Below are 21,649 nucleotides of genomic sequence, written 5' to 3'. Positions count from 1 at the left end.
ATTGTTAATGATATACGAGTGACACTGTATTTTTACAGCAGGAATGGGGGGGCAGAGGGAAAGGGAAGAGTAGGAGCAGGAGCTTTCAGCTAGTGAGAAGTGAGGAATTAAAGAAGAGCACAGATGATGGGATGAGAGGTGAGGTAGGAACAACGATAAGAGAACTAAATTAAACGGCTGGGTGGGGGAAAAGAAATATGTAAGGCAGGGGCTTGAACAAGTGTTTCTGACTGAAAAAAGCGAGCTAATAAGATTGAACCCTCATCCTTGTTGAAAACTAAATGAAACAGATGGAGTGATATATACCTTAAAAATGGTTTCATAAAGAGGGATAGAGACTATAAGGTAATTGAGTAGAACAGAAAGAGGCACATTTAGTTAAAGAGGGAGACAGAACCTGAAAGTCACACCAAAAGTTAGTTTCCTGGATTCATACAGTGATACCCCCGGACCCTTGTCTACAATCGCATGTGTTCAGTTTTACACTTCTTTCGACTCAGGTAAAAGAAGCAAAGCTAACTGCCATTTCAGGGGTGTGTGAGAGATGGACAGTATTGTTAACACACACACACACACACACTTTCATCTAGCTAGCGCCTTTTCAAAGTGTCCTTGCTGCAGTGTTTAACAGTTATGTAGTTACAGGTTAAGAACTCACACATATAAATATTTTACTTGCACCATTAACAATTGATGAGGAAGGTGTTCTTTTCCCTCTGCTGAGACATATAATTTTGTGGCAGTGTGTTTGTGGCTGCTTGCGTGTACATGTCCTTCTAAGTTTATGTGGACAAAGTTTGCCATTTCAGTCGGGACATTTTGGCTGGTTCTCACAACTTCAAAAGGGCGTTACATGGTATCTGAAAGAAGATTTGAGTGTTTTTAAAGTTAGAATGATTGTAAATTGAAGTTTAGAAAGCTGTGTGTGTGTGTGTATGTGTGGGTGTGAGGCTGGGACAGAGGGGTGTGTGTAACGTGTGTAAATTAGTGAGAAAAGCTCTGTTGCTGAGGTTTAAAGGTGTGTTTATATGGCTGAGTGTCTGTGAGTGAGTGCACGTATTCTGTCACACGCCACAAAGCTTTGCCACATTTGCATGTGCTTGATAAGATTTTTGACAGATACTTTGAGCACCTTTGATTTAAGTTTTCTCAAATCACTTCTGCCAAGCTTCACAATGGTTTTCAGCCTTGCACATTTCCATAATTTTCTTCTCCATAACATTCACACTAGATGATATGAATCGCATTATCCAAGCCAGAGAGTATCTTTAAAAGGCAACTAAATAAAATGTACTTTTACTTTATTAAAAAAAAACAAAAAAAACCAAAACTGATTACTTTTTCTTTTCACGCGTTTACATTTTGACTAGTCTTAAATGTAAATTCTTCTTATTTCCACTAAATCAAGAGCTGCTTTTTTGTTGCTGTAAATGTGATGGTGGATTTTATTCTGTTGCAGGTGGTGGAGACCAACCTGGTGGCCTTCGATTGTCACTGGATCCTGATTAATGAGGTGAGTGCCATGGCAATGATTCATGGAGCCAGTGTTTACCTCATTGTTTTAGCGATCCATAGCAATACAAATGTTTTTGAATCCAGAAATCCTCCAGTCTCTTTATTGTGTTGGGTGATGTAGAGACTAAATGAGAGTTTAAGACTGATTTTGTTTCACATCAGTTTATCCCATTAAACACACAAGTCTAAAGACAATTTAGTGTATGTTAGGAAGCACCCACGTTTTATGTTCTATATATATTTAAAATAAAGCCACTGTACACAAACTGTCTTAGCAATGACATTGGTGACCTTGAAAGAATTTATCTTATATTTGCTGTTTCAAAATCAATATCAATATTGTCATATTAACAAGAAGAGATGAAGGAGTAAATGATGGTCTGCAAAGTTACTGCCTTAATCTTCAGAGTGATCAGTTTTTGTCCTGGGAGTTTACCCATCACAAGAAATACGATTTATCTTTAATACATCTTTCTTATATACATATATCTTTAATTGTTATTGGAAAACCACCTTTGATCACAATAAAAGCCATTTACATATCCAGCAGGATCAGCTACATTTGTGTCTGTGTGTGGATGAGCATGTAAACTGCCTAATGCAGTGTGTGTTCGTGGTCTTTGGCATTACAGTAAACTGACAGGGCATGACAGGGGGTCCAAGCCGCCACACACTCTCAAACAAGAGCATGTGTGTAGACACAATACAATAGACACATACAGATGTCCTGGAGGAAAAGCAATAGAACAGTTTTACTGTGAACATGATAATTTAGAACCAAACAAGAAAAAACTTAGATCCTTTATATTGTAGTTTCTTTCTCTCCTACTGTTCAATTTCCACAGCCTGTAACTATAAAAATGCTGCTAAAAGCTATGATCTCTGCAGCCCTATTACTTGTTCAGTTATACAAAGAATTTGTGCTTGAAACAAATGTTAGTATGCATTAGCACATCTGTTAATGGTGCAGAAAAGCCAATCATTTTCTTCTGAGTTTCGCTTTTAGAATTTCAAAAACTATATAAAGCTTTCGCTATTTTCATAATTGACACGGATGAAACGCTGCAGTAACATAGTCACAACCCGGCTAAGTACCTCGGCCAACCTCTTTCAGTCTTGTTTTTGCATTTTCTCAAATGCTAATATGTCCAAGAAGTGAGGGGAAAGAACTGCAGGGCCTAATGACAATAGTAGACTTATCCAAAGTAAAAACTGACTTCATAGAGGGACTGTTATTTCAAAGTGTCTACCTTGCTCGTTTAAATACATTCATGATGAAACATGTGAGACGTCAACACTCCTTAAAAAAACGAAAAACACAAGACACTTAATAGCACATTTTGTTTCCCAGAATACAATGGCAAGCATCCTACTGAGCAGTTTGTCATTACTTGACTGCCTGGTAGGCTAAATTCACATCCAGGTGTCTAATAGGCTGCTTTCATATTGCTTTTTTTTATCTTGTCAGGCATCTGGTATTGTCTAACACTCTTCAGGCTTCCTGGCAGCTACCTGCTTCCTGGGATGCTTAACATGTCATTCTGCAGCCTGTGCGTATGTCTAGCAGCATGCGGCCTGTAACACTTTGTACCTGCTGCCTTTGAGGAATCAGTGGTGAAATGCAGTCTGGCAGGCCAGTGCTCCCTCCGTTGTTAATAATTTAGGGATGGCAAAATAATACTGAACTGAATGTTTCCTACTGTTAATCTGGGTATAAATACATACCAGGTCATGCAGGCAGATCACACTAAGCTTTGCTTGTTCATGTGTTTTTATATAAAGATATATGTTCTAAACATACATGACAAGTGTGTTAAGTTCCTTTAGATTCTTTCTACAATTTCTAACTTGCATTGGGTTGTGGCTGCTATGTGAGGAAGTATTATCACTTGTAGTTCGCTCATTATTAAAAAGAGCTGTTAACTGGCCACTGCTCGTTAGGGAAAACAGTTCTCTCAGTAGATGTAGTAATGTGCATGTTCAAAATGTTGTTAATGTGCTTGAGTCACATCAATTAGTATTTTGTTTTACGTTTACAGACTCACCCTTAAGACATGTACAGTGTTTCTGCTCCTTCGGACTAAAGGGTTGTCGTGATGCTGTCACGCGCTGTATCACACTGCGTCCACTGAGTTGCCTAAAGCAATGTATTACATGCTACTTTTTGCTTTTCATTAAATGCAAGTTAAGTCATAAAGTTACTTTTTAGATCCTAACTTATCACTTCTAAAATGAATTTTGCATTTTTTTGTTAAAGGTCCCCATTAACAACGATTTGGCCAAATATCAATCAAAAACTTTTTTTTCCCAGTCGCCAAAATGTTTGCAAATACATGTCTACATCCTCAGCTGCATGCAAACAAACACTGCTAATTTAGCAAACCAAAATTAGATAGCAGAGTACTACAGAGTACTGACATTCAGCCCTGTTACACTCACCCTAATGTTTGCAAACAGGACTGGAGATTATTTGTCTTGCTTTTGAGAGAAGAGAAAATTGGGAAAGCAATTTTGGCCCCAGCAGATCTCATGGGTAAGGATGAGGGAAGATGAAGGTGGATGAAGGTGGAATATTTAGAAGCGAGGAAAGGACAGGAGACATGGTGGAGCAAAGCGAACATAAAAGAGACGGGGCAACAGGCTGAAGTGAAGTCTTATTTTACCAGTTTACCACATAGTGGTATTTCAGTAAAGTTCAGTAGTTACAGCTAAAACATAATCAATTATCAATATTAACTGATTTGCTAACTATTCCAAAAGTGTATTAAGCTAAAAGCACACAGCAAGGAAAGCTAGCGGATAATTAACCATTTCCCCATCATGATTATGAAAAACATAATCATATAACATAAAATAATGATTCGTCATTCTGTCACACTGGATTAATTTGCTCAGATTTTGATTTAAAATTAGCTAAACCTTTAAACATACCATAAAACATCTGAGAATATATTTTCTGCTAACATACTAAAAAGATACTGACGCTATTCACTGTTCTAAACATAGTAATTGCATTGAATTAATTTCAACAAAATGTAATTAATTTCAAAAAAACATAATTTATGAAGATCAAGGTTGAAACTTAGTCACAGGTTGTTCTGATGGACACACAGGCCTCCTACCATGTGCCACAGTATGTGAAGTGCTCTAGCAGAGTGTTTAAAATGGATGAGCAGCTACAATGTTTTGTCATACGTAATGTCTTCTAGTACGGGTCCTTTGGAGAATGAATATTCCTATGTGTGAAAGTGCTCTCCCTCCCCGTGGTTTATTATGGATGAGGCGGTACTGTATGGTTATCATAACTCTGCTTTATCTACAGCCAGCAGTCAGACAGCCCACCGAGGGGGAGTTCACAGTTCATAATTGATCATCCGTCCTCTCACCATCTCCTTAGTTCTACACAGGATGAGAGGATGAGGAGGAGAAATAATAAGGGACCCTCATGGCTTCTCCTTTTCTCTGTCTTTCTCTTAGGTTTGTAGGGTTGTCAACTCGACTGTTGGCTGTACTCATTCAGAATCTCTACGTAGTCCTTTATTTTCTGTTTCCATTCACAGCATCTTTTAATATACTTTTTGTCTGAATTCATATGTATCTTTTTGACTCTAAAGAAAACAGGTGCACGGCAAAGAGATGAGATGAAATAGGCTTTTTCTGTCATTTTAGTTGTTAACAAATCACTGCATTACATCCTGTAAAAACCATGTAACTGAAATTTTAGGAGTGTTCGTGCTATGAAGGATTATGACACTGTCGAACTCACTTTTGTACTCTAAAAATTGTGGCCAGTGTTGTTATTGTCCTTGGAGATATATTCAAAGTACAAAGTAACCATAATTTTAAAGTGCAGTCTTAACTACTTTATTTACGGCTACAGGAGGGATTGCTTGGAGAATGAGTTGACAGCTGTGCACACTCTTTGCACAGCTGGAAATTGCCCTATATCACTGCAGCCCTTTAGGACAACTGTTGTTGCTAAGCAGCTTCCCTGGAGCTGTTGCATATTCTGTTTCTTGTTCAAAGCAAGTGTGACACTTCTCCTATACAGATTCCCCTGCATGATCTTGAAATCTGAATCACAAAAATGTTCTCCATTTGTTTTCACAGCTCATGTAGATCCAGCTTTCTAATACTTTGCCGGCAAACCAGCACACTGTCTCACTGCATTCATTGTTAACAGTTTTTTCTTTAATATTTCACATGCCTGCACTCTGTTTCATTCTGCCACACTTTTTCATAACATCATCTTGTTATCACCTTTGCTCTGCCCCTTATCTCTATCTGATTTGGGTTTTCTGAGGCTATAAAGACATGTCAAGTCAGGATGAAAGATGAACCCAGCTAAATAACTCACACACCGAAATGCATTAGTGGCTTGAAGATGTTCTGCATTTTAACCCAAAGTAGATAATCATTTTTTTGGAGTGCTGCATTTCTCCTAAAAGTGGGTATGGTGAGTCTGTAGCTAGTGCTAATTTTGCTATCATTACCTCTGTTGTAGACATTTGCAAAAACAAGAAATTGTGTGATATAGTAGTCATCGGGACTATTAATGTTAGCCATGCAAATACATAATACTTCCATCTGAGGGTAGCCATCGACAAAAAAATCTTCTCAGCTTTGTCAGTGTGCATACACGATAGTCACGTCGCAGCATGTGGAATGTCAAGTAAGACGAATCAGCTCCAACAACTAATACTAAGACTTTTTTGCTGCTTGATACCAAAGAAAACTCACAAAATTCTCATGATACACATCTCATTTACAAGAGAGGTCTGTCTTATATATGTCGAATAATCACTCCGATTTGCGGGTTCCTAGAGTTTGCTGCTAATAAGTGGCATGCAGGCTATTGATCAGTTGATCAAACTTGGTTAATTATTTTTGCCACAGAGTAGATGATGACAAAAACAGAAGCTTTCTTGACATTATGGTTATGATAAGTCATCATATTTACCTAAGCTAGTATCCTTCTCTTAAATGACTTCGAAAGAGTAGTTGCTGCATGCCACATGCTGCATGGTGTGTTGAATCCAGTTGTATAGCCAGTTTTGTGCATGAATGTGGCCGTGTTTGTATTCATGATTCAAGTATAGTCATCTCCCCAGTCCACGAGTGTCTGGATGGACTCTCTACAGCTGGCATTGTGCAGGCGAAACATTTGTGTGCCCACACGTACTCGAGTGAACCGACTGCACATGTGCCAAAACAGTAAACTAGTGTCTCGTTTCACACAAAGGAGGTATGCACTTCACCATCATTGACACTGTTCAGCAGTTACTCCACCCGTTTTTAATTTTTTACACACAGGGAAGCAGTCCTTCTCAATGTTGTTACAATCTAGACTTGCCATCATGTTTTGTTTTGAGCATGTGTGAAACATGTCCATATGAGCAGAAGCATTTGCACATTTCTGGTGTGGGCCCAGATCAGTCAGAGGGCAAGTGGCCAGTATGAACTAAGCTTAAATGCAGCGGCTCCATTTGCAGTTAAGAATGTGAAGTTGAGTGTTATAAACATGCAGGGTGAGCAACTAATACTCGATGTGTGTTTCCACAATTTGTTCAGCCATCAGCTCTCCCTCATCTTACCCTTACTCAATTTGCACGCCGCTCAAGAAACATACAGTACATAGTGTAGGTCAGTTGCATTTCAACTACTTCACCTCAATAATTGTAGAATGAAAAATGGATTATTATAGTCATCTAATCTAGTCCTGTGGACTTTGACTTTGATTTAAAAAAAATCCCTAAACTTAACTCTGACATCAGTTGTCATCCTGTACAAGTTCTCACTTTCCTACAGTAAATGGACAAATTGCTCTCACTATGGAGGTGGTGAGAGCAAAATTAGCTGTAGCTAAAGAGTCACCATTCCTTCTTTTAGAGGACATACAGTACAGCATGTGGGAAAAAAAGGTTTCCTTTGAAAATATCCTATAACATGAAGGGAAAGAACACAAATAAGCGTTCGACTGAGACAAAGCCAGAGAAGAAATTCAATGGTTGTTGGGGAAATTGCCAAAGGTGGAGAAGAGAGGGGAAATGAAACGAGATAAGCTTTTGTTTGGAGTTTTGCTTGTTTTGTTTTTACAAAACTTTCAACTTTTAAATGAGAGCAAAACAGAGGGATTTGGTGTTCTCAGAGAAAAGGGATGAGCGGGGAGGTTGAGCGAAGGAGCAGGAGGAGCAGCCTCTCTCCCCTCATCTACAGATAAGAAGAGAGGAGGGATTTGATGTCTCTAGGGGAGAAGAAGGGAGAGGGAAGCAGGAGCAAAGGACAAAGTAGGTGTTAGGGAAGAAGTGCCAAGAAATCAGGATTAGGGACTGTACTCAATTACGTTTTCTATAAAGACAATGAGGATATGTTGGCAATTAACTTCTTAAGTGGATTCTGAACAAATAACTAAAATGTTGTCAGACTCCATTTATTTTTTCCTTCCAGTATATCCAGAGCTCTGGAGCTGGACTCGGGTTTGATGTGTAATTGTCATGTGCTCTGTACATTCTTTCATTCAAAAAATGTTCTTTCCGGTTCTTTCCAGTGACTACGTGCAGCTCAACTGCAAATAAATGAGAAAAGTGAAGTGTTGGAGTCGATGGGAGTGACTGCAGACTAAAAGTAACATTTACGCCATAAACAAATTGTGATTGACTCCTGAAATGAGCTCCAGGATGTTCTGGAGGCTACAATGAACACAAAGCTTCTGGTTCAAGCACAGTTAGAGCTGAATAAGTTTGTCTTGGATTTTTCAGATTTTCCAGCTTTAAGGGGTATTGGGTTGACAGTAAGGGTCATAATTAATCAAAACATTTTGACTGAATTTTTAGAAAGGTTGAAAACTAGGTGAACATAACACAAGTGAGAGGGCTGTGAAATTTTTAAGCTGCAAAATGCTCTAAAAGTTTCATGCTTGTTTTTGAGATACAGTTATTTGGTGATATTATTGTAAAAACCAAATACTACTGATCTATACTTAACATACTGTATATTGTTTGGGAAAAGCCCATGGAGGGGTTGAAAGACACAACATGAGACAAGTGTGAATGTCTGTGCAGATTCTATTAACCAAAATTATTTAACCAAATTGAAATTTAAAGCCCTTAGGTTAAAATAGATGAGATGAACGTCAACTCTCAACCAGTATCTTCTCCCTTCTGTTACCCCAATGTTATATGTTAAAGCATGTGTGTTTTTATGTTTCTTCATAAGTTTGTGCGTGTGTATGTATGATTTTGTCACATTCATTTAGTCTCAGCTGTTTAAAGGCTGAAAGCGTTTAGAGCATGGCACCACTAAGAGTCATACTGGGTGAAGTCTGCTAGATTTGTTCCCAGAGAGACAGAAACAAAGAAGCAAACAGAACATGACAAAGGAAGTAAAATGGACAGATGCCTGTTGGGAAGACAAATCTCAAAATGATCTTTTCCTTTTAAGTTTTTGTGTGCCCGTGTGTGTGTTCTGAATGCCTGTGCACTGGTGCATCTATGATTGTTTGAGGTTGATTCCTTGAGTGGGGCACTCTGGATAATTCTTGCCTAGTGATTTTTATTTATTTATTTATTTTTGTATGCCCTTGACTGTCCAGTGTGAATCTTAATTCTGTTTTGGCTCACATTTCTGCCTTTTTAGCATTTTCTTTTTTCTTTTTTGCATTTTCTCTCTCTCTGCCATCTTTTTTGTTGGTTTTATAATTCAATCCCTCCTTAGCGTTTTTCTGCAGGATTTTTGCCACATATCAGCCCGAAAGGCCAGCAAATATGTTTCTTACTTGCAGTGCAAAACTGGATTCTAAAAGGTTAAACCTTTTAAATCATTTCAATTATTCTTGATATAAAAATATACAGCATTATTCTCATATTTTATCAATATTTTATTCATTCGTTAATCCAGAAATCTCAGTTCATGTGCTATATCTCAAGAAAATCTAATTTAATTTTACACCAGAGGAAGAAAGTATTGAAGCGTGATCTCTGAAATGAACTGACAGTGGGCATCTTTGAATCTCAAAACTTCAGTAGCAAGTGTACAAATAAAAATAAACCCATATGAACCATATCAAATCAGCCTAATTAATGCAGATGAGTACAGCTATAGCAATGGAGCCTGTATAATATCACTTCTGATCACCAATAATCACATCCTGTGACGACTCGCAGGTCTCGATGAATGTTAATTACTTTCAAATAAAATCCCCTGAGATTATTCAATAAACCAGTCGTACCTATTACCTATTACTACAATAAAACCTGTTTGTGTGCAGTATGAATATGAGTCTCCCCCATCCTGTAAAGCAAGCTGCCAAGTTCAAAAGAAACTAAAACAAGCATTTTGTGTGATCATAAGGCGTAAAAACAATCTTATGAAAACATACAGTACACTGAGATTTACACACAACCAGATGACACACTCGAGCACACACAAACACAGTCACTGTACACATATACAAACAAAGCAAAGGCTGCCTCGGTTTATGGCAGTGTTACCTCCACCAGGGACGATAAACGTCAGTTCTCATCTCGTCAACACACGACCCTTTGCACTTGCAGAGGATAGATGGAGATCTATGGATGGAAAGAGGGGAAGAGAGATTTTGTCCTATGGCTAAAATTAGCAATGATTCCTCCCCCAAGGTTTTGCAAGGACATGCTGTGTATGTAAAAACACACATGCACACAGCAAGACCACACAAACATGCGTACATGGTCAGACGCACACAATTTTTTAGCCTCCTCTACTCCATCTGCTGACATGTGCCTTTCACACGTAATAACTATTTTTGCAGATCATGTAGACACACGATTTTCCCTAAACAGTGTGGTGGTAATAAAAAAGAATAGACCAAATAAAAGAAACAAACTATTTGAAATAAAAGTTTTGACTGATGCACCAGAGCTTTCTGTTTTGTTTATATTTTTTTTCATTGTAGTTCCTGTTCTAATTGTAAAAACAAATTTCTGCAGCAGAAAATGAAATACTGTGATGGATTGATTGATATTGATTTTCTGCTCTTACTTATTCCTCATTCTCTGCTTCCCTGAACCTCCACCTATCCCTACCATCCTCCTCCTACTCTTTCCACCCTCTCAGGAGATCTCAGACTACGACTTGCAGGAGCTGGTTATGAAGTCAATTGGTCGGCTGACGTTGGTGCGCCAGACGTTCCCCATGCCCCAGAACACGACTCAGCGCTGTGTCAAACACAACCACAGGATTAACACTTCCCTCTGTGACCCTAAAAACCCCAAGGCTCAGCAGTTAGAGGTGAGTTGGTTTGGTGTTTTGTCTGTGAGGCGGATTAACGAATTTGTTAGAGGTTTTGTGTTTGTAACATGGTTTAGTGTTATACTGGAAGAATAGTAACTGATATTATAACAGCTACAGTATGTGTCTGACTTATAAGAAAGTGATTTTATTTTATATAAAATCACATTCTCGGCCTACGTGAAACAGGAGGTTCAATGTTGTGTAACCCAATTCCATGTTTTGTTAGTTTTCTTACTGTTGCATATACATTGTTTGTAGTAAATTATACAGAAAAAAGGAACCTGGAAAATGCATAATACATAACAATAGCAAAATTGCTAAAAAGATCAAAAATACAAATAACTTTCCCATGTTAAGTCTTTCCAAACAAAATGTTAATTCATGTTGGACTGGTAAGACGATTTCTGGATGTAGTATATTTACAATTGAGTTGTAAAGCTGTTCACTTGTGACCAAAAAGCTTCAGTCAATAACAGTAATGCTTGCCAAATAGCCAAAGATACTGTTGGGAGGAGTTGTTGGCCTGCTCTTTGGCATTTAGTCTCTTTGCATTTTAATTGATGATTGGTTGAGGATTGGTCTGGGAAAGATAACTATCAAGACGACTGTAAGAAAGACATCGTGAAATTTAATTCAGTCATTCCTTTTATTTGAAGCAGACAGGGATGCCCAGTGGGAATACAGTGAGTTGTTGGCCAAGTGGATTATTGGTCAATTTTACCCCCAGTGAAACAAAACTCTATATTTAAGACAAAATAATGCAACAGTGTGAAACTGAGGAAGTTGGCACCACCCGTGAACATGCAGTCTGGATCAGTATATACTTTAGTCTAGGATATATTCAAGTTATTTTTCTACTTAACATGTTATATTTCCAGTTCTTCATTACGTGTCTGTAGTTTTGGATGCTCATTTGAGGGAAAGTGACTCAAAGCAATGTTTTAAATGAGCCAGAGAGGGATGACATCTTAACATTCAGTAAAAACAAAACTCACTTTTGGCACATGGAGATAAAGAAAGAAGTGAGCGAGTTATCCACGTGCCTCAGAGTGGCATGCTATATTGTACATGCACACATCTTTTGAAATACTTTTCATCTCACATTTAAAAATTCAGTCCCAACATAGGATTGTCAGATGCTCTGGTGCTCCATTTATGTCACAGTTTTAAAACTGCTCTGATTGTTTCATTTTGACATTTTCGTGTCTCCTGATCCAAAAGCTTCCATCTACATCAGGCATACTGATTTGACATTGTCACAGCATGTGTGTGTAAAGCATTTTACCTGGAACATTAATCATTTTGGGAAAAGCTAGCATGCAACCATCTGTGTGTTTATGTTTGGACACACTATTCATCTTACTGTACTGTCTAAAACACTATGACGGCAAAATTGCAAAAAAATGTTTTTCTTCACTTTAACATTTCTTTACTTAGTGTTTCTTTATATGTCCCCCAGGGTGGCAATATGTATGCAATTATTATCCCTGTTTGTGTGTATGTGAGTCATCAAGATGCCATCAAATAGAGCAGAGAAAAAAGAACACACTCCTATTTATGTGTCAGGATAAAAACAAGAAATTGAATTAATGTAGTGTTGATTTATGTGGAAGCACAAGACCCTAGGGGGAACAGGTTGGAAATGCATTGAAAACATAAATGTGGTCTTTCTGTTTATGAAAATATGTCACTTTCTTGTCCCAAGACAGTTGTGGCTTTACACCCACTGTATCATAAGTGCATAGTCATTGAAAACCATTTAAACTGTTGTTCAAAGCTCTGGCTTTATTTACACCTTGTGCAAAATTAAGAAGCTCTGTAATAACACACCGTCATTATTCAAAGAGGCCATTAAATGCTGCAAAACGTAAAACCCCAATTCAAAAAAAGTTGGGAGGATGTGTAAAAACAGAATGAAAAGATTTGCAAATCTTATTTTTTTACAATAGAATATAAAAAACATATCAGATGTTGAAACTGAGACATTTTAACATTTAATGGAAAATATGAGCTCATTTTAAATTTGATGGCAGGAACACATGTCAAAAAAGTTGAAACAGGGTGATGTTTACCATTATGTAGCATCCCCCCTTCATTTAACAACTGTCTGCAAATGTCTGGGAAGTGAGGAGACCAGTTTCTGGAGTTGTAGTAGAGGAATGTTGTCCCATTCTTGTCTGATGCAGGATTCTAGCTGCTCAACAGTCCTGGGCCATGATGCGCCAAATGTTTTCTATTGTTGAAAGGTCTTTAGTCCGCAAGACATGACGTCCATGTTTTCCAGAGTCTCTACCTCTCTGAAATGCACGTTTTATACCCAGTTATGTTACTGACCTGTTGAAAAATTAACCTATTTTGTTTTCAAATGCTCCTCCTTTTTTTTTTTAATTGCACCAATTACCTTTCCAGTCTTTGGTTGCCCCTGTTCCAACTTTTTTTAGATGTGTTGCTTCCATTAAATTCATAATGAGCCATATTTTCCATGAAATGGTAAAATATCTCAGTTCCAGCATCTTATATGTTGTTTATGTTCTATTGTGAAAAAAATATGGGTTGATGAGATTTGCAAATAATTGCATTCTGTTTTTATTTAGGTTTTACACATTGTCCCAACTTTTTCGAATTGCAATTGTACATAGGCTTGTGTTGTAATGTGAAAAGATGCTTTTCAAGTGTAAAAAAAAAAAAAACCTTTTCACAACATTCCAACATGTTCATTAGCTGTCAAATATGTGTGTGTCTATTCGGTTGTGCCAGACATGGAATGTGCATGCATTTCATGTGCATCAAGGACAATTTGCTTTTGTGTATGACAAAGACAGTGAAAGTAACAACTATTGTGTGTGCACAATTACAACAAGCTATACACATGCTCATTTTGACATCCCGTGTATGTGTGTTGGTGTGTCTATAGGATGGTGAGTGATTGAAAGAGACTAGACGAGGGAAAACAGAAAAAGAGAGAGAGACAGGAAGCAGATCAGCTCGGTGGTCAGAGCGTGGCCCAGAAGCCCAATTTCACACTGCACTGAAGCACTTCAAACTCAGGCTGACCACACAAGCACACACATACACACACTCACATATAATTCTCGCTTGGAGTGCAGAGCCCACTGATCATTCAAGCTCCCTACAGAGCAGTGGACTTTCACATTAATTTTCAGAGAAAAAAAACTGAAAATAAGCACAGAAACAGAGAATCAGAATAATTCTGATGTTGTGTATTTTTGTTCCATAATTACTTGTCTTCAATGGTCAAAATGTGTGAAAAAGTTACATTTTTCTAACCAGGAACCTGACCTGAATTTTTTTTTATTTTGTACTTTCTATGTACATTCATTTTAGGTTACTGTTACTGTTTTTGGCACCCTGGGATGGAAAGAAAAAACTTCGGCCTTCTGAGGTTATTTCTCCTAATAGTGAGAGTATTTCTGAAACATAAAAAACTTAATTATACATGTGGATTATTTTGTGATTAGTACAGCCAAAATTTTCTGATTTTGCAACCATTTTTACACGGGTTTCAGTGTTTTACAACATTTTAAATTGTAGATAGTTGTGTAAAAAACAAATGCATACACAAATATTTGCATTTCTTTTCTGTGGAAATCCCTGTATCATCTCAATAATACTGATAGTGTGTCAGTCTTAATGGATGACCACCTACAGTAGATAAATCAGGTCATGTTTTCCTAGTGGTAGTGGTAGTACCTGGTTTCATCAGGAATGACTGTGATGATGCCCTAAGCTCAAATACCTAAAATGACACCTGGTTTTGTGATCCAGTTCTGAGATTTACGTTTTAAAAAAGACACCAGAAAGACCTGCATGTGCATTAGAATGCAGAACCAACCCCAACTCCTAAATCTGGACACAACTAAGGATGCCTCTGAATCTAATTAGTGCCTTTATTGTGGAACGGTGCGTGCCATTAAGCATTATAATGGCGGTTTTCAGTCTAATGCACTGAAATACTTTCTGGACATTTAACAGTTCCTATTAAAAAGCTGCTATTTTTGCACTTATAAATATAATGATTCTTAAATAAAAGAACAACGGCCAGTTAAAGAATCCTTTACTTTACTCAGTAGATGGTTCTTCTGCTACTTTATATTGTACTTTTTATTGTTGTGTTTTTTTTTTAACTCTCATTTGAGCTGTTTAAAGATTGCTGATACTATAAATAAATAACATTTCCTCTAGAGATAGACATGATTGGCTACTAGCTGATATATGAAGTATAAATTAAGAAAAAGAAGACGGTTGTGACAAAGAGAACCAGACACCCTATAAAAAAAAATAAAACTTGTTTGGGCAGTGTTTGCCTTTTTTTAAACTCGGGTAATCTACCAGAGGCCTTGTAGTTTGAGGGTCCTGGGCAGCCTCTATCTCCACCACATACCTGTTCACTTCAAACCCACCAACACACTGAGGCAAAAACTCGTCCACCCCAGGAAGATTAAGACCACTTCACACATTCACAAAGAGGGCCACACCTAATGACTTCTATCTTAGGGGTTTTGGGAGTTAGGGTCATAATCGTTACATCTTGATGCTTCCATCCTGTTCCCACCTCCTACCTTAACGAGCCTATTCAGGCCAGGGTGGAACAAAGGCCTAATCTGGAGGATCTAACTGGGTTCCCTAGCCACCTTAGTCAGACTGAAGAGGCTGCTAAATCTGGTTGGCGTTATTCAATTCAGTTCAATTCAACTTTATTTATATAGCGCCAATTCACAACAAAGTCATCTTGAGGTATTTTTAAAGAATAATGTCAAGACTGTCAAGACCTTTAACGGTAGAAACCTCCAGCAGAACCAGGCTCAGGGTGAGTGGCCATCTGCCTTGACCGGTTGGGGTGAGTGGAAAGTGAAAAGAGAAAAGACAAGAGCAACAAAAGCAACAACAAAACATCGGGCAGGTTGGTAGGACCAGTAGCTGCTTACTGGAAAACACACGGCGCCAAAGCCAGTGCATCGGGGGGTGGGTCCCCCAGCAGTCTAAGGCTATAGCAGCATAACTATAACTAACTATAAGCTATATCAAAGAGAAAGGTTTTAAGCCTAGACTTAAATGTTAAATTTTATATTCTATTCTAGATTTTATGGGAAGCCAATGGAGAGGAGCTAGTGCAGGTGAAATATGATCTCTTTATGACAATGTTCCATAGGAGGAAGAAGGTTGTTCTAGAGATTTGATTTATATGTGCGGTAAAGAAAAAAATCCTGGTCAAATATAACTCCAAGGTTCGTTGCAGTAATACTGGAGGCCAGAGTTATGCCATCTAGAGTAACGATATGGTTTGACAGCATTCTGAGATGGGGCCCAAATACTATGACTTCAGTTTTGTCTGAGTTTAGAAGTAAAAAATTGTGGGACATCCAGGCCTTTATGTCTTGTAGGCATGCATGAAGCTTGATTAACGGAATTTGTTCTTCTTCTGGTTCTATAGATAGATATAGCTGGGTATCATCAGCATAGCAATGGAAATTTATGGAGTGTTTTTTAACAATGTTGCCTAAAGGAGACATATATAAAGTAAAAAGTATTGGTCCTAACACAGAGCCTTATGGAACTCCATAGCTAACGTGGACATGGAGGATTCATCATTAACCTGAACAAATTGGAATCTATCTGTTAGATAAGATTTAAACCAACCTAGTGCAGTGCCTCTTATCCCAACTTCATGTTCTAGTCTCTATAATAAAATGTTGTGATCAGTGGTATTGAATGCTGCAGTAAGATCTAACAGAACAAGTATAAAGATTGGCACATTATCTGAAACCAAGAGAAGATCGTTGGTGACTTTTACCAGTGCCGTTTCTGTACTATGATGAACTTTAAATCCTGATCGAAAGTCTTTATACAAATTATTCCTGTGCAGGTGGTCACATAACTCCTTTGCAACTACTTTTTCAAGGATTTTAGAAATAAAGGGGCGAATAGATATTGGTCTGTAATTGGCTAAGACACCTGGGTCAAGACAGGGTTTTTTTATTGATGATCTCTAATACGAATGTATCTATTAAGGGTAAAGCTTCCTTGAGCAGGCTAGTTGGAATAGATTCTAGCAGACAGGTTGTTGGTTTAGATGAGGTAATAATTGAAGTTAGCTCAGCGAGATCTATGGGTAAAAAGCAGTCTAAGAGAGACGGGGCCTTATTGGTGATTCTAGCACTGTTGTACGTGAAAATCTATCTGTAATATTTGGGGGAAGGATTTCGTGAATTCTTTCTCTAATAGCTACAATTTTATTCATAAAGAAAGTCATAAAGTAATTGCTGCTTACAGTTAAGGGAATACTAGGCTCAGCGAACTATGGCTCTTAGTCAGCCTTCGTCAATCTTTGGATAACCAAACCCTAATTTTTTTTAATTAATTAAATTATCCACAATCCCCATCCAGACACAAAAAAACAGCTTCAATCTTCTCTACTCATATTTTATATTAGATGATGATGTCCAAAAACCATTAGAAACACATCAGCCAGACACACCTCTTGATTGGATGGCATCCTTTTTCTTTTCAAAACGTGTGGAAACATAATTATTGTCCAACTTGATTTGAACTGATTCAGTTCCAGGTGCTACATATGCTGATTTGACCGGCCACAGAACAAGTAAATGCTGATTTGCAGCACGTGAGATAGCATTTGTTAAAAATGTATCGACCAGAAATATGTCATTCAAATGAAGCAGTGTGTCTAGTTGATGTGTTTTTGTTAGTTAGTAGTAGTTTTTGGACAAAAACACCGATCTGTGACACAGACAAATAAGCTAATACAGGCTGCAGGCTGCCAACTGACCATAAGTGAGTAGAGAAAAGTCTGTATAATGATTGTGGACAATACGATTAATTTAGAAAATTACTGGCATTATTCTCCCCACATAATCAGCTTTATTATTATTAATTTTTCCTTTTTATATTATTCTTTATATAAAAGTGATCATGCAAATGCATTGTTGCACGTTTTTACACGTGTTATCACAGTAAGTGTGAGCAAAGTCTGTGCTTATTCTGTCACTGCCTAATTCTTTTTCATTCTGTCTTTTTGCTGTTATTTATTTTTTCTTCAGATCACCAACCGTTACATCTATGATAGTGTTTTGCTGTTGGCCAATACCTTCCACAGGAAGTTGGAAGACAGGAAATGGCACAGCATGGCCAGTCTGAGCTGTATCAGGAAGAACTCCAAGCCTTGGCAGGGAGGCAAGAGCATGCTGGATACTGTCAAAAAGGTATATAAATGCAGCAGAACTTCCACACACACATTTGCTGAAAATGTCTTAATCTGTTTAATTCATGTTAGTCTGAAATCATGTAATTTCACATATACTTAAACATTTATATGCAATGAAATGTATATACTTGACTCGAACCTCAGTATTTCCCAGTTTTTCAGAAATTGTCAGTATTTTTACCAAAAGCCTTGACTCTTGACTCTCAAAAGTCTTGACTCTCAGTAGAAAACAAAATTTCTTATGTGAGTTTGGTGCTGAGGCTTGATTACATGTGAAAGAAAATGCTTTTGCCCATCATCTAACCCAACTCAAGTCAAATTTCCGACCTATTCCTACTTATAAATGTTTCTTGTGTTTCGTTTAGCAGTGGGGAAACACGTGTCTTGTGCTTATCATTTAGGGTGCACATATTTGAATATCAAGAAATTGTGCTCATTACATGATCTTTTAGAGGCCTGGCACTGTTGTTCCCTTGCTGAGACACTCCAGTTAAAACAGCAAGATCCAGTCATTTATACTAAAACATCTCTCGTCATAACAACATCTGCACCAGGGATAAAGAATGAGAAGGAAGAGGCTTTAAACAAGTCTACAATTTCTGTATTGTTCTTATCACATCGAAATCAGATTTTTGTTCATTGCTTCAAGAAACGTTCCACGTTCCTGCCTGTGTACAGTAGACTTCCTACCCCAAGTACTCATGAATTCAAATGATTGCTTGCAAAAGAAATAGATTGTACTGAAACTAAAATTAGCCTCCCAAAATGTATTGCAACATTTCGAACGGTCTTGATCGGGCAAACATTCATGTGAACAAAATATAAGGTATATAGAGTATAGACAAACCCAAGACAGAGAGGTGAACCGGGGACCTTCTAACTGTGAGGCTGTAGCACTTACCACTCCACCACCGTGCTGCCCTGACAGGATACTTGGTGCCTAATATTTCTAACACCCGACAACTGCCAGTGAAATTAGAGATTTATTATTTTCACTACACAAGTGCTAGGTTCTGACGAGGCTGGACAGTGGGCTGGGAAATGCTAGAGAGCGTGCAGTCCTCGCTCCTGTCACACTTTTAATCTGAAAATAATTTCTATGAGTGAGATAAATGTTTTAATTGTAAATTCTACTTTTATTCCCTCTTGTACTGTACTGTACATCTCCCTCTAATGTTGAGGTCTAAAACCAGTATGCATTTCTCACTTTTCATGTTTAGTACTTTATATATCTAGTGTCTTGTTGTTATGGATGTGTGCCTAACAGTTGGGTTGGTCAAAATGTGGCAACAAACATTTTAGGATCTGGTTTATACTTTAGACTTTTACTTGAGACAATCTCTTTTTTTACATACTGTAAATTTTTTTGTCCTGCTCCTGTACTAAGTTTGCTTTGGATGTGTTTAGTCTACTTTACACAAATCAAATGATTGCCTACATTTTAAACACACAATCAAGCATCATGTTTTTCTCAGTTCCTGAATAGTTTACTTTTGGGAAATAAAGGTTTAAATCCTGCAGCTGTGAATTTTTTTCCTTGAATCTCTGCATTTCACCTTGAGTTTAGGCTGGGGTTGGCAACACTTTCATCACAGTTAAATCCAATTGGATCAATGCCCTCTGTTTTGATATCAATAAAAATTACTCCAGGGATGGCAGTTTGAATTAATGATGAAGCCAAGTGAAATGCTAATTTCGGATTAGTGTCAGACAATAATAAATGCATCACAGTCTCTTTCATATCTATCTCTGCATTTCACCTTGAGATCAGGCTGAGGTTTGGCAACACTTTCATCAGTGAGCTCCGGCTGTTTAACCAGTCCTGATGGCTGTCTCAACAAAGCTGTGTAAAAGAGCCCTGAGCAGTAATAGGGCTGAGTTCAACAGCCTGGCATCACTTCCATTTCCCAATGCATCAGCAGTGTGCTTTACTTACTGTTTGTGTCTGTGTTGTAAATGAGTGCTTTGGTATGTCAAGTCAAATTTATTTGTATAGGACACACACAATGGTAATTCAAAGTGCTTCACATCAACATAAAACAAAATATAGCAGTATTCTAACATCATTAACAAAATAACAGCCTGATGTCAAAAGTGAACATAAAAATTCCCAGTTAACAGCAAAAATAATTGAGGAGACCTCAGGAAGGGCAACGTACATTCCAAAAGCCAAGGCCAGTCTGCTAGAGAAGAATTAATGAACCAGTTTTCCAGTTTCTGTTTGAGCCATGAATCTTTTAACTTTGATTATGATCAAAAATCAGGAACTACAATATTTCTCTTATTATGAAGCTGTAAAGCATCCAGCTCTTATAACACTCGTTACTGTTTACTTCCCCGTGGGGGTTTAGATCATCATCAGGACAGAGAGACATGCTGTACTGTAGCTGTGTGTTATCAGCATATGATTGATATGCAATACTATGTTTCCTAATATTTTCCTAATATCAGAAGCATGCATGGAGTAAACAATAATAGACCCTAGGATTCATCCTTGAGGCACCCCTAAAGAGATTTTCATTTCAACACATTTAAAACAGACAGTAGAAACATAAACAAAATCTACCTTTTATATAGGAAGTAAACCACTTAACCTGATAGAGCCCAGATTCTTTAAGTCTCTTCATTTAAAAAAAAACCCTTTGTAATGATCCAGTATTACGTTCATGAATTCAAGGTTAGTTCTTCATGTACAAGTCTGACTGTCATAGGACGACAGATGCTGTTGCTGAATTTAGACAAGGGAGGTTATTATGTATGAAACAGCTGGCCAGTCTCTGTGATTTTCTGGTTTGATGGTCTGCTCTAAATATAGCACTTTTCTACCTTATCAGTACCCAAGGCGCTTTACAATGTTTCATCACAATCCCCCACACACACTGATGACAGTAGCTGCCATGAAAGGAGGTCACCTGGCCCTTACAGAGCAACTCGGTGTCTTGCCCAGGGGCACTTTATATGAAAAATAGGGGTCCAGGTATAAACTTACACTCTGGGTAGTGAACAACCTGTTCACATGGTAAAAGTCACATCTACTGAAGCTACTGAGGCTACTGGAATTATCTGGACAAAGGAACTGTGCCACAAACATTTTGCACTTTGTTGCACACAACTTCAATCCACGGGCCTGTACTCATTTCTTCCTGCATTAACAGTCTAGATAGTTCCAGAGACAGACAGACAAACACTGGCACATGCACCGCCTGCACAGGTGTTCTTTGACACTGGTTCACTGAAAACATTTAATGACATGGTCTTAATCTATCCTTTTGAGACAGGGGACAGTGTCTGCAGTGATGCTCAGTTTGTCTGTGGCTCAATATTAAAAATAGAACCAGGCAATCTTGTGAATTTCTTCACGCTGCTTGTTGCTACGTGATCGACTGAGAGTGTCACTAAGATTGACAGGTCAATCGAGATTGACGGGTGGGCGACCATGACTTTACAGGAATAGTGTCAGTTCAATGTTGACATCCAGTGGGTGGACGGGAGCCTCAACGGGGAACATCAAAAAAATGACTGGAGAGGTGTGGTTGAGGGAATGAAATATGCCCCTTGGTCTCTCCTTTGATCTCTGATGTGGGGCCATTATGGTATTGAAAAATACTAATTTTTAGTTTGAGA

At 37.9% G+C, this 21,649-nt stretch overlaps 1 protein-coding gene across 4 annotated transcripts in view; it reads left to right on the top strand.

Annotated features, from left to right (window-relative positions):
- Positions 1-21,649, top strand: part of grid2 (glutamate receptor, ionotropic, delta 2) — a 443,522-nt gene that overhangs the window by 279,970 nt on the left and 141,903 nt on the right. For all 4 annotated transcript variants that reach the window (XR_010915583.1, XM_067521709.1, XM_067521712.1 and 1 more), the window contains 3 exons: positions 1,460-1,513; positions 10,609-10,782; positions 17,862-18,023. Coding sequence is in view for 3 of the 4 variants with exons in the window: in XM_067521709.1 (XP_067377810.1) it covers positions 1,460-1,513; positions 10,609-10,782; positions 17,862-18,023 (390 nt within the window). In the remaining variant the exon portion in view is untranslated. The remainder of the gene's footprint in view (positions 1-1,459; positions 1,514-10,608; positions 10,783-17,861; positions 18,024-21,649) is intronic.

The sequence above is a fragment of the Channa argus genome, chromosome 11 (genome assembly GCF_033026475.1).
Source record: "Channa argus isolate prfri chromosome 11, Channa argus male v1.0, whole genome shotgun sequence".
Classification (NCBI taxonomy): Eukaryota; Metazoa; Chordata; class Actinopteri; order Anabantiformes; family Channidae; genus Channa; species Channa argus.
Note: the sequence above shows the minus strand (reverse complement) of the source record. Positions and strands in the feature narration are given on the sequence as shown.